The sequence below is a fragment of the Natrix helvetica genome (genome assembly GCF_964273705.1).
Source record: "Natrix helvetica genome assembly, chromosome: Z".
NCBI classification, from domain to species: domain Eukaryota; kingdom Metazoa; phylum Chordata; class Lepidosauria; order Squamata; family Natricidae; genus Natrix; species Natrix helvetica.
This window is the reverse complement of record NC_138554.1, coordinates 96,731,441-96,744,322: the sequence shown is the minus strand read 5'-3', so window position 1 is coordinate 96,744,322 and position 12,882 is coordinate 96,731,441. Positions and strand designations below refer to the sequence as shown.

Below are 12,882 nucleotides of genomic sequence, written 5' to 3'. Positions count from 1 at the left end.
CTCCTCCGGCCTCCATCTACCTCTCCTCCCGTTTCTCACAGTATGCCCATCCACCAAGTGTGGCAGCCCTGAAGATCCAAAGTAAAAGATGGCCTCCAGGGCTGACAGCTACTGGCGTTAGGGATTTCAGATAGTTTTTCCAATCTTACTCTGAGACTGAAACTGGGACTTTTTCCAAACAAAGCAGATGCTGTACTATAGGGCTATATCTGTCTATGAAATTGGCAAGAGAACTGTAATGTCTTCTGCATAGATGCACAAATCAGACTTTGTTACCTTCCTAAACATGGGCAAGGAGATGGATTTTGCACCTGGCGTTTATAATGGCAAAAACCAGTCTTCATTTTTATTAGATTTTAGTGAGCCTACATAGCAAATTACAATAATAATATTATTTGTAATAATATGGTTTGTAATTTCTGTTTTTTGTCATCCTTTCATCCATCCATCCATCCATCCATCCATTCATCCATCCATCTCTATTCTCATCTCAGCTACAGACTTGAGGTAGCTTATATTCTAAAAATACAAACATAAGAAACATTCAAAAGAAATATATATAGCAACTAAGAAAATTACCAATTAACCATAAAGACAAGAAACAGGGCTCTTAAACATTCAGAGCTCCAGGCTCAGTACATAGCCAAGTTTTTAAAGCTTTACAAAAGACCAGCAAGATTGGGGCCATTCTGTTTTCTGTGGGGAGAATATTCCATGTAGCTCGGGCCACTGCAAAAGAGACCCATCTTCTGGTCACTGCCAGCTGCCATTCTAGATCAGTGATGGCTAACCTTTTTCTAAAGGTATGCCAAAACTGTGTGTGTGTGCTATCACGCATGCGCATGTGCCCACCCACCTGCATATGTGCAAGCAACCCCCCACTTGCGTATGCATGAGCAATGCACCACCGGCGCATGCATGAGCAACCCACCACGATGCATGTGCAAGCAACCCTGCAAGTGGGGGGGGGTTTCACCCTTCCCAGGCTCCGGAGGCTTTCCTGAAGCCTGGGGAGGGTGAAAATGGCCTCCCATGGCCCTCTAGAAGGCCAAAAATCAGCTGAGGGCTGCCGTGCCGGCAAATATGGCTCCATGTGCCATAGGTTCACTATCACAGCTCTAGATGATATGATCTCAAGTGTGCCTAATCTGCTAGATCGTATTGGGTGGGTAGAGACTGTTAGAAAAAGATAGTCCTTAGGTATCCCAGTCCTAAACCATGTAGGGCTTCGAAAGTGATAATCAGCATCTTGAATTACACTTACAACATACAAGTAACTAGTGCAACTGACATAGTCATAGTGTTAAGTGCCATATATTTGTCATCATTTACTACACACATAGCCCCATTCTGCACCAGGTGAAGTTTCTGAATACTTTTAAGATTAGCCTATGTAGAGTGCATTACAGTAATCTAAACAAGAGTTCTCAAAACCATGCATGACAGTGAGCAGACACCAACCCCAATGTATGCAAAGGGTCTCCTAGCCAAGGCTGCCACCTTCTCTTCAAGCAGGAGCTATGAGTTTAGAAGAACCCCCAATTATCTGGCAGTGCTTGCATATCTAAACATATGCTACCATACAATCCTGCTGGATTTCTTGGACATAACCTTCTATTAGAGCCATGATGGTGCAGTGGTCAGAATGCAGTAGCACTTGGTACTTCTGCTGACTGCTGGCTATCTGCAATTTGGCATTTTGAATCTCACCAGGCTCAAGATTGATTCAGCCTTCCATCCTTCCGAGGTTGCTAAAATGAGGACCTGGATTGTTGGGGGCAATATGCTGGCACTGTAAACCACTTAGAGAAGGCTGTAAAGCACTGTGAAGTAATATATAAATCCAAGTGCTATTGCTATTATATTTCTGCACTTCAGCTCCAACCATTTAACTCCTTAGCTTTGTAAATGCTGAGGTTCATAGTATGTACTTGTTTATAATTCCTATGCAATAGGTAATATTCTGAAAATAAAATAAAATGAATTAAAATTATTGGCTTATAAATGACCTCCAGTGCACATTTTGAAAGATCCCTTTAAGTCTACCAGTTTTCAAGGAACTTAAAAAAAAAAGAACTTCATTGTAGGAGAAAATCTGAAAGAAAAGTCTTTCAGCTGCAAATTATAAATGGTATTCCTCTTGCTTTTTTACAGATCTTTATCATGTATTGTCTTTTACTCCTGGGAGAAAGGGGTTTCTTAGTTTGCAGGAGACATTTTCTCCAGAAAAACAGTTAATATGCATAGGGAAATTTGTTCTCAGGACAATCTCCTATTTCATTTCAGGCAACTTGCCTTCTTGTGTTTTCATTCCAAACAATTGCTTCTTTTTCAAAATCATTTTTGGAACACTTTTTTTTGTTATATATATATAACATATTATATATATGCTACATATTCCTTTTTAGTTCTCATCACTTTCTCAGATAATGTAATCTCTTTTGCAAATTCTGCTTATCTACTGTTTTTATTAATGCTGTTTTAAAAGATTAGTTGCTTATAGACTAGTTTACTTTTGGTGTAAATGGTCAGATTAGGTAAAAAAAAAGGCTACAGGTAGTCCTTGACTTATTTATTTATTTATTTTATCAGACTTATTAGTCGCCCCCTCTCCCCACAGGGACTCGGGACGACGTACACAAGCAACGGTCTACGGACTACAAAGAAGGAGGTAAAAATAAATAAATACAATAATCAGAGAAGTTAAAACCCCAATAAGAATTAAAGTTTAAAAGCTAACATTGACAATTAAAATTAACCAAGGGGTGGAACAGTTGTCGAGATTATGCCAGGCCGGCTAGCCGAAACAGGTGGGTCTTCAGTTTACTGCGGAAGGAGCGGAGATCGGTTGTTGTCCTGATGTCTGGGGGGAGGTCGTTCCAAAGGGTGGGACCCGCCACAGAGAAGGACCTACTCCTGGGCACCGCCCTCTGACAGTCTCTAGAGGACGGCACCCGGAGAAGGCCCTCTCTGTGTGAGCGAATGGGCCGCAGGGATGTATGGGGCAGGACACGATCCCGCAGATAACTAGGCCCTATGCCATGGAGCGCTTTAAAGATGGTGACTAACACCTTGAAGCGCACCCGGTAGGCCACAGGAAGCCAGTGCAGCTCACGCAGGAGAGGTGTTATATGGGAGAACCTCGATCTCCCCATGATTACCCGCGCGGCTGCATTCTGGACCAACTGCAGTCTCCGGGTGCACCTCAAGGGGAGCCCCATGTAGAGAGCATTACAGTAGTCCAGACGAGATGTCACCATAATTGAGCCCAAAATTTGTTATTGAAACATTTGTTAAGTGAATTTTGCCACATTTTTGACCTTTTTTTGCCTCAGTTGTTAAGTGAATCACTACAGGTGATAAGTTAGTAACCCAGTCGTTAAGTGAATCTGTCTTCCTTTTTGATTTTGCTTGTAAGAAGGCAATGGTTTGCAACGGAGATCACATTATCTTGGAACACAGCAACAGTCATAAATACGGACCAGTTGCCAAGTATTTGAATTTTGATCACATGATCATGGGGATGCTGGAAAGGTGGTAACTGTGAAAAATGTCGTGTCACTTTTTTAATGCGGTTGTAACTTTGAATGATCATTAAGTGAACTGTTGTAAGTTGAAGACTATTGTACTGAAATGGAAGAAAATATCTCAGAAATATTATTGTTTATAGTTATATGGATGTCTAACAAACAGAGAGCAGTTTTCACCACTGAAAACCAGAAGTTGCTTTATATTTAGTAATGCTATTAGTCCACTTACTCTAGTCATTGTCAACAATGATTCCTATTAGATTTTTGGAATTTACATTTTATTTGGAAATGCTAAAGAATTAATTTGACATATTATAACATGAAAAATATGGGCTCCACCATTGAGCTACACTCATTCAAAAAGGGGCTTTTGGGGGTATGATTTTTGATATTCAGTCTTTAAAAATGACTGACATTTGTATAGCATGTGAAATACTGCAAACATATATGTAATTCTTACTAATTTATTACATAACATTTAAGTGTATGAAATGCAAGCATACAGCATTTGTAGGTGTTATTTTCCTAGTGGATTGTACACTAGGAGAAGGCTTTTGGGTGTCATGATCTGGCTGGTATGTTGGAAAATATTTGCAAGAGATATTCCTTTGCATGTTTTTTGGACAGCAGTTCCCATCATTCATTCTTTTTTTTTTGGAAGTGTCATCTGCATATACTTGAGTATATACTATGCAATGCCTTTGTTTCAGTTTGGTTTACACTTTGTGAGCGATTTATGATCAGAATTGATTATCTAGGAATATGACTCTGCTCTAATCCAATCCATCTGATTAGAACAATTAATCAGTGGAACAGCTTGCCTCCAGAAGTTGTGAATGCCCCAACACTGGAAGTCTTTAAGAAGATGTTGGATAGCCATCTGTCTGAAACGGTATAGGGTTTCCTGCCTAGGCAGAGGGTTGGACTAGAAGGCCTCCAAGGTCCCTTCCAACTCTACTATTGTATTGTATTGTATTGTATTGTATCGTATTATATTGATGAACGTTGATAGTCCTGGGGTATTTTCACAAGTGAAGTCAGTGATATTGCTCAGCATGAAAAACTAATGACCATCATTAATGTGGAGGGCACCAGTTTTTAATGGAATCCACAATTTAGTCAGATTAGGTTTTACTTCCAAGCAGATAGAAAATGAAAAGCTGTCAAACATGCTTTTGTGAAAGCATGTTTGCTTTCACAAAGGCATGCTCTTCACAGGCACGCTCTTTACAGGCAAGCGCCTCCATGAAAAAAAGGCCGCTTAAGAAATAAGTAAATTTAAGCAAATGCGGTAAGGGAATGACTGGGAAAAAGGCATCAGATGCTTAAAAACAATTCAGTACTAATTCTGATATTTGTTTAATTAAAAATCGAGGGGGGGGGGACAGAGTTGTGATAAAGTGGCCTTTTTCTCCTTCTGGGTAGCCTCAGTCCGGGACTTGGGCTTCTCCCTCCGTCCACTCCACCGTAGTGTGTTTGGCCTGCCGAAAGGGGTCCTGGGTGATTGCCCAATCTGACTAGTGCGCTTTCGAATGATTGACAACTGGGTTAGGCCCGCCGCGGTGCAAGAGCCAGAAGCCGTGGTTGCTGCTGTTGCTGCGTGGGTGGACCCCGCTTGCCTTGCCTAAGGGTGTCTCGCTCTCCACCCGCTAATTTCCTAGCCAGTCGGCGGCGCCGTGAATCTATCACTGTGCGTATCCGGCTTCAGGCAGAGGCGGGAAGGGAGAGGAAGCCGCGATTGCTGCTGCTGTTATTGAGGCCAGAGGAAGAGCAGCCAAGCCAGCAGTAGTGACTTCCCTCACCTTGAGGAGGTGTGTTATTTTGGGCGGGTGACAAAGAATTGGGCGGCAATAAAAGTGAGAAGTAGCATAAAGGATAGCATTGGATGGTGCTGTGGGGGGGGGGGGTGTTGCGTGGGCGGGATTTGAGGACACCGTACAGGCACAAGAGTTGCCCGGAGCAGTGGGCCGAAAGCGGAGGAGTGCAAGCTCAGAGTAACGCAGGCAAATTGTGCACGTGGGCGCCCTGTTGCCGGAAGAAGGATCTGTGCCGGGGCTTGCAGGCTCAGTTACTGCTGTCGGAAGAGATGTTTGTCCGCGAGGAATTTCAGAGGTGGATCCGTCCGCTCCTTCGGGGCGGTCGACGCAGCTCTCTTTCTGGATGAAGGTGTGTACGTTGTTCCCGCGCGCCCTTTGCTCCTCGGACGCCTAGATAATGAGTAGGGCGGGAATTGCATTTCAAGGCTAACATGCTGCGGGTGTGGATTGTTAGCGGGTATAAAGCGACAGGGCTTGGTCCTTTGCTTACAGTATATCCGGACAGAGATAGGGGAACTGAAAATCAGAGAATGGTAGCCGTGCGGTATGCTTGTTGATGGTTGGGAGGGAAACGCCGATGCTTATCATTTTCAATCTTAACTATATTCCTTTGGCTATTCCACTGCAGACGGTGCAAAAAATACTAATTCCCTTTGCTTTGAACTTGCAAACGCGAACTGCTAGTAGCAGCGTTTACCTTTGGCAGGAGTGCTGCGCCTCGTACATCGCACACGGGCGCCTCTAGATTTTTTGGGGGAAAGGATTACGATTGTTTTTCTACATTTCCCTCTCTTTGGAGAAATCGTCTTCGTTATAGCGGGAAGGGCTTGTAGCCTTAACCTTTGTGTGCTGCTAAGGCGTTTGATTGTTGAATTTCATCGCTTCCTCCTTCCTCATCTTTCGTGCATGTGGTGCGTAATATTTTAAGTTATGAATATTTCTGGGAACCTCATTTAAGAGCAGATTGACCTGCCATATTCTCATTTTTCTTATTTTCCCCAGGTGTGTGTAGATCTCAGAGGTGTCTCCAGCACTTTGCAATTTAAACTACAAAAGGAGAGGGGAGCGTTTGGCCACTCATCTCTTCAGATCTTTTGTGTCAGGGACAAAAAAAGCGGAAAGAGAAGCGCAATTATCATCACTGAGCTGCTGCAGGAGGTGGAAAAGAAAAGAAAAGCAGGAAAATCACAATACTGTATTGCTTCTTTAGAATCAGATGGCGGAATTTGGCAGCAGAGGGGGAGACACTAGTGGGGGAAGAGCAACCTCCTCCCCAAATTTGGCACATGGAAAGGTGGCTTTTAAAGCAGGTGATGGGGAAGGAGGAGGAGGGGGCAGTGGTATTGCAAGAATCCACTTGGACAGTGCTCGCAATGGGGTCTCCAATGGGGATTGTGCTCTAGTAGGAAACAGAGAACACATAGACTCTCCTCAACCAGACAGTCCTGCTTTAGAGAGAGGATGTTCCAATCTGCGCCCAGAAGGCAAATCTGGTATTCCCAAGAAAGCCAGCATTATCAAGGTAAGACAATATATTTTTAGCTTTTATTAACTCGGAGAAGATAACTTGCTGGGGATACAAAATGACCCTGTACAAGTCAGGTTGTCCTGATCACTCAGCGTCATAGGCAGTCTGATTGCTGATAGGCAGAAGCTGCAGCTGTACAGGCGAGGAAAGACGTCACAGTCCCAATAACAAGTTTTGTTTATATAAATTAAGAAACATTATCTCTGTAAAAGGTTCTTGACAAATTAGCTGATGGAACTGAAGGTAAATATTGCTGGGGATACAGAATGACCCTGTGCAAGTGTCCCTGTGCAAGTGAGGTTATCCTGATCACTAGCCTTAGCGTTATAAGCAGTCTGACTTCTGATTGGTAGTAATTGCAGCTGTGCAGGCTAGGAAATATGTCAAAATTCCAATAACAAGTTTTGTTAATACGTTGCATGTTTCTTAATTTATATAAAGTCTATCTGTAAAAGGTTCTTGGCAAATAAATTGTATTATCAGAATGAATGGTAGGGTATTCCATCCCAGTAATGTATGAAATCAATTCAACTTACAAAGATTATAGATTAAACAGTTTTTTGCTTATCATAGGGGCTATTAGATGCACCTGTGCAGAACAGTTTTTCCTCTTGCTGACTGATTTACAGCAAGTCATGAACATGAGGGATTAATGACGTGGGTAAGAGAAAAATACAGAATGCTTTCTTGAAGGTGACAGCATATCATTCAGGATATTGACAGTGTTAGAAATGAGACAATAGGAGTATCATATATAGAGCAAAAATAAAATGTTTATATGTGCTTTGTTTAAATATAGAGAAAGTATACAAAAAAATTTCCCAGCTAAAACAGCCTATTTGCATATATTCCATCCTGGCTGTTTGGTGCAGAAATGAGCTGCACCAAAAATTACATAAAATAGGATTCTGTATGGAGTGACATATATATCAGTACTGCAATCAGTGTTATTTCTCTAGTTCTCTAGGAGTAAATGTTTTGAGTAGTCTTAAATTCTATTTCAAAATCTTGTTTGAGATTCAAGGGAAGAATTCAAGGGCAGGCATTACCATAATGCATTTGTCAAATGTTTGTGTCTACCCTTTCTTTAGAGAGTGGCTTTGCAGACAGTTAATAACCCACAACAGTGTTTGTGACAATTTATAGTAAAGTTTTTCTACAATGCTAAGTTTCTACACATAATACAGTATGCTTTTCTATACATACACAGTAGTTTATGTTTGTGTATAAGTATAATCTGATCTTAGTTAAGAATGCCAGAGGTCTTTTGACCTAAGTCCAGATTCAAATATTCCAGATATCTTTAAACAGGGATTTTGCAATTTGTGCTATGTTGCATTGTTTATTAAATGTATTTTTAAAATATTAATTTTTATTTGAAACATTGTTTTAACCCAAACTATAACTTATTTGGAAATAAGCTAAGGATCCACACTGTGGTATACAAAAATGAACTTTGCCTTCTCTGTAATTGTTGACATTAAATTACTCACTTATCTAGCAGTCAAGGCAAAACTGCATATTTTCTTTAACATTTTAGGACAAAATTGCTTGACAATTTCTGTATATTATATAAGGTTATTTTTGTATTATCTGTATAGTAGTTGTCATTACTTCATGTGGTCTGACTTTCAGTGCTATTTTAGGTGCATTGGCTCATTCTTATTTTGGACTGGAGTGTTGTTCTTTAGAGCCAAATCCTATATATGTTTACTTGGAAGCTAGCCCAACTAGGTTCAGTGGAGCTTACTTCCATGTAAATGCTATCAGCATTAAAGCTATATGATTTTTACTTGAGCCATATCTTGGAATTTCATAATTATATACATGGTATATAAATATCTATGCAAAATTTCTGAAAACTGGGTTTTCCTTCTTAATGTGCTGTTTATTGATATCTATATTCAGGATTATTACACCTAATATACATGCATGACTTCAGAACAAAAATACATATTCACTGTAAAGCAGTTTTCCAAATTAAAGTCAGTAATATATATTTCATGTGGTATGTAATATTATTTTCAATATATATAGTGGCTAATGCAGAAATCTATTGATAAAATGAATAGATTTAACAAATGTAATGGATACATATTTTTAAAATGGGTCTGCCTATCATTTGATTCTATATAATTTCCCCAAATTATATGATAAACATTGATGTTGAAATAAGGTATAAATCTATATTTATGTAATAATACATGGTGCTGTTACTTTCCTGTATATAAAGTATTTTTAAAAGCATTTGCTATCTTTTTGACTGATAAATACATTTTTCTTGCTATCTTGTCTCCTACTGTTGCTCTATTCTTAAATTTCATTTTGTCCAAAAGCTTCACTACAATTTATTTTGCTTTTGTAGCTGAATTTAAGATTTGGCAAAAATAGTCCAAGTTGCAAGATGAGTATTTCGTCTCTTTTCAGCTAGCTTTAAAACCTGATTGTGTATAAAATCTTGACTTAGGCTAGATAGTATTTCTGACAGGCCCTCTAGGTCTTATAGTAAAGATAGTTCCTGCTTCCAAAAAGCTAGTCTCTGTGTTAGTTTTCTGTGGTAGGCCTCACCTGTGTTGCAATTCTCCATGTCCCATTTGTAACCTCATGTGGTTGTGTACCATTTGGTACATCCTGATTGCATCAAAGTCTTCAATGCAGTAGACAAAGATAAATGGAAAATACTGTAAGACTGCATATCCAAGCTCTGGTTCTTTTTAGGATGTTGCTGTAACTGCAAGGATGCAGATACTTGACCCAAGTCCATAACCAAGGTTTTACGTATAGTATATAAGCCTTAATCAGCTCAGGACCAATTGACTATTATATAATTTATGTCTGAGTTCATCTGGATAGATCTTATTGCCTGGGGATAGACTTATAAAATGTCATCCTGTAATTGCTTATAGGCTAACGTTCTGGAATTCTCTCTCCCCTGAAATTCTGTATGAGTTTGGAATAATAGTTTTTTTTTTTTACTGTTTTTCTTCCTTTCCTCCCATTCTTTTCTTTTAAAATATGGTTTAAATGCATTGTTACTATTTTGCATTTTATAGTTTGTAAACCACTTTGCTTTTTTATAGGAAGCAGTATAAGGTAATGAATCTGGTTTTTTCATGTGTTTCAGAGTGGGGAAGTTGTAGTAATTTTAGTGTTTGTAAATACATATATTACAGAAGTACTTTATATGTACTTTATATGTACTTTATTTTTTATAAACATTTTTTTCAGTTTCAATTTCTCTATAAGTTTAAAACTATATCTTTCGTTTGTATTGCGAACATTATCTTAAATATTTACAGATCTGTTGACAAACAAAAAGGTTTTATTTTCTTTCTCAAATTGTTAACAAAAATAAAAATGTTTTATTGGTAATATTGGTACCCATGTTGGTCAGAATAGTCTGCTACATAATACAAGTAATATATCTGCATTGCGTTCATATTAATAAACAATGTTTTTAGAAATGCATATAGCAATAGTAATAGCACTTAGACTTCTATACTGCTTCACAGTGCTTTAAGCGGTTTAAAAAGTCTCTAAGCGGTTTAAAGAGTCAATATATTGCTCCCAACAATCTGGCTCCTCATTCTATCCACCTTGGAAGGATGTAAGGCTGAGTCAACCTTGAGCCTGGTGAGATTTGATCTGCCAAACTGCTGGCAGCTGGCAAGCAGCAGAAGTAGCCTGTAGTACTGCACTATAACCACTGTGCCACTGCAGCTCAGCTGCTTCATCTCTAAAACAATTTATTCTTAAAATTGTTCTTTTAGACTCATAGAGAATATGACAAGGGCAAATTCTCCCCTACCCCCCATCTAAGAATTGTTATTGAAAAAGCTTTATTGTTTTCTCTTAGTATTTTTTCTTTCCTAAACATAGTGTATCTTTTCAGTGTCCCAAAAGGAAATGAATGGTGATTTAACTGTTAAATGCCTTTAAAATTTCAGTTTATATGTCTCAGTTTGAGAAATAGCACTTCCGTGCATTTCAATGATAAATTTACAGTTGTGTACTATGCAAGTGAAATATAAGGCAGAGGAGAACTAGGAGAAGGTATATTTCATGAACTGAATTAACATATCCATTGCTGGCTATTTCTCAGAATGTTAATGAGGAAGTAAGATAAGATTTATGATTCTTCTGTCTTTAGGAGAACCAATAATCTTTATTTCATTTAAGTTGCTCAGAAGATGATCTACTCTTTTCTTCTTTCATTTTTTTTATGAAGATAATTCTGTGAAGTAAATTAGATTGAAAAGAAAGTTCTCTGTTATGTTGGGAGTGTCTCTGGTTCTCCTCTAACTATCATAATTTAGGATTAAGTATCTACAATACAACTCGTTTAGTCAGGCTAATAGGGGATCAGATTTAAAGTTCCTGGAGAGTATCAAATTGACTATTCCTGTTCTACTCCTCCATTAGCTGTTTATTTTGTGCACCATCTATCAAGATTGAATGAAAAGTCTCCAGCTCCATGACTTTAGTTGAAGCAGATGAAGCAGAAAAATCCTTAAAATTAGCTCTTTTTATTCTATTAAGATTTCTAGAGTAAAGATGTTATCAAACTATTTCTGACCACAACCCGATGAGTTTGGTTTAGAAAAAGAAAGGTACTACTTTTCGATGGAGACTAAATGAAATAATATTATTGAAATAGTAATATTACAGAAAAAAAGAATAGTGATATAAAAAGAAAATGTGTTATTTAAAAAAAATAAACACATGAATTTGTGAATAAACCAGGGAAATAAATGGTTGACATATAAACTAAAAAATAATAATTGAAACTTCAAAAATTTCAAAGTTATTATACTAAGGAATAATATGACAGTACAAAAAGCATTTCATCAGTTATTCTAATTTGTACAAAGGATATGATTTCTATGTGCAAATTAGATTTTTTTAAAAAGTTACCAAAGAATGCAGCGAAGCAAAAGACCAATTATGAATGGACCTATAACCGTGATGACAAACCTATGGCACGTATGCTGGAAGTGGCATGCAGAGCCATCTCTCCGGACACAGAGCCATTACCTGTTGCTCTTCCGGATTCCAGCGCGCTGGCCAGCTGATGTTCACTTGTGCTGGAGCGCCAGAAACCAAAAGAGTAGCCACCGGTGAACATGCGCGTGCCGGGAAGATGATCTTCCGGTTTCCGGCACACATGCATGTGCAAAGACCAGCTGGCCAGTGCGTGTGCATGTGCCTGAAGCTACAAGGGGAGCAAGAGCAAGGGGAGCAGAGCTGCCAGGCAGGATGGGTGGGGTGGGCTTATCTCCTTCCCCGCCTGAGTGGATTTTTTACACAGTTCCAGCCCATGGCACTGCCATGTGTCCACGTCTGACTACCTGGCCAGCTTGGGGGCAGGGGGGCAGGGTTTGCTGGCTGGGCGCCCACCTGCCCACCCCACCCACTACACCTGTTGGAGCAAGGGGGCGGTGGTGGTTATTGCTCTGCTGTTCCAGTCGGGATGCTGAAGCAAGAAGATCTGCCATTGGGGAGGCAAGCTGCCCCAAGAGGGCTGGAGGAGAGCGCAGCATAGAGACACCACTGAGAAGTAAGAGGCTCACTGGCCGGGAAGGGGACGGGCTGCGCTGGCTTCTTCTCGGTGGCAGGCTGGGTGGGGGGTGCTTCATCCCAACCAGAGTGGGGACGAATCTCTCCCTCCTGCTGGCCCCACAACCTGAGCCGCAGGAATGCTGATGCCCCTTACCTCCGAGGCTGGGAAGGGGCTCTGGCTTTCCAGCAAAGGGAAGCAATCCAACTTTCTCTTCCTGTTTGCGGCTGAGGAACTAGGTCAGCGATGGCAAACCTTTTTTGGCTCGCGTGCCACAAGGGGGAGTGCAGGGGGGTCGTGTGCGTGCGTGCCGCACCCATAATGCAATACGCGACCCCCCCAGTGCGCATGCGTGCACAAAAGGCGCTCCTCCCCCATTTTTACATGCTTTTTTTGCCCTCCCCAGGCTCTAGAGGCTTTATAGGAGCCTAGGGAGGGCGAAAAGAGCCA

The 12,882-nt window shown here is 40.2% G+C and overlaps 1 protein-coding gene across 6 annotated transcripts in view; it reads left to right on the top strand.

The window, feature by feature from the left end:
* Nucleotides 1-12,882, top strand: part of PLCL2 (phospholipase C like 2) — a 147,269-nt gene that overhangs the window by 32,677 nt on the left and 101,710 nt on the right. For 2 of the 6 annotated variants that reach the window (XM_081969826.1, XM_081969830.1), the window contains exons 1-2: nucleotides 5,860-6,258; nucleotides 6,350-6,869. In XM_081969826.1, coding sequence (XP_081825952.1) covers nucleotides 6,564-6,869 — 306 coding nt within the window. In that variant the 5' untranslated portion in view covers nucleotides 5,860-6,258; nucleotides 6,350-6,563. Of the gene's footprint in view, nucleotides 1-5,145; nucleotides 5,342-5,484; nucleotides 5,697-5,859; nucleotides 6,259-6,349; nucleotides 6,870-12,882 lie in introns of those variants that run through there. The other 4 variants (XM_081969828.1, XM_081969827.1, XM_081969829.1 and 1 more) reach the window with 4 other exon arrangements.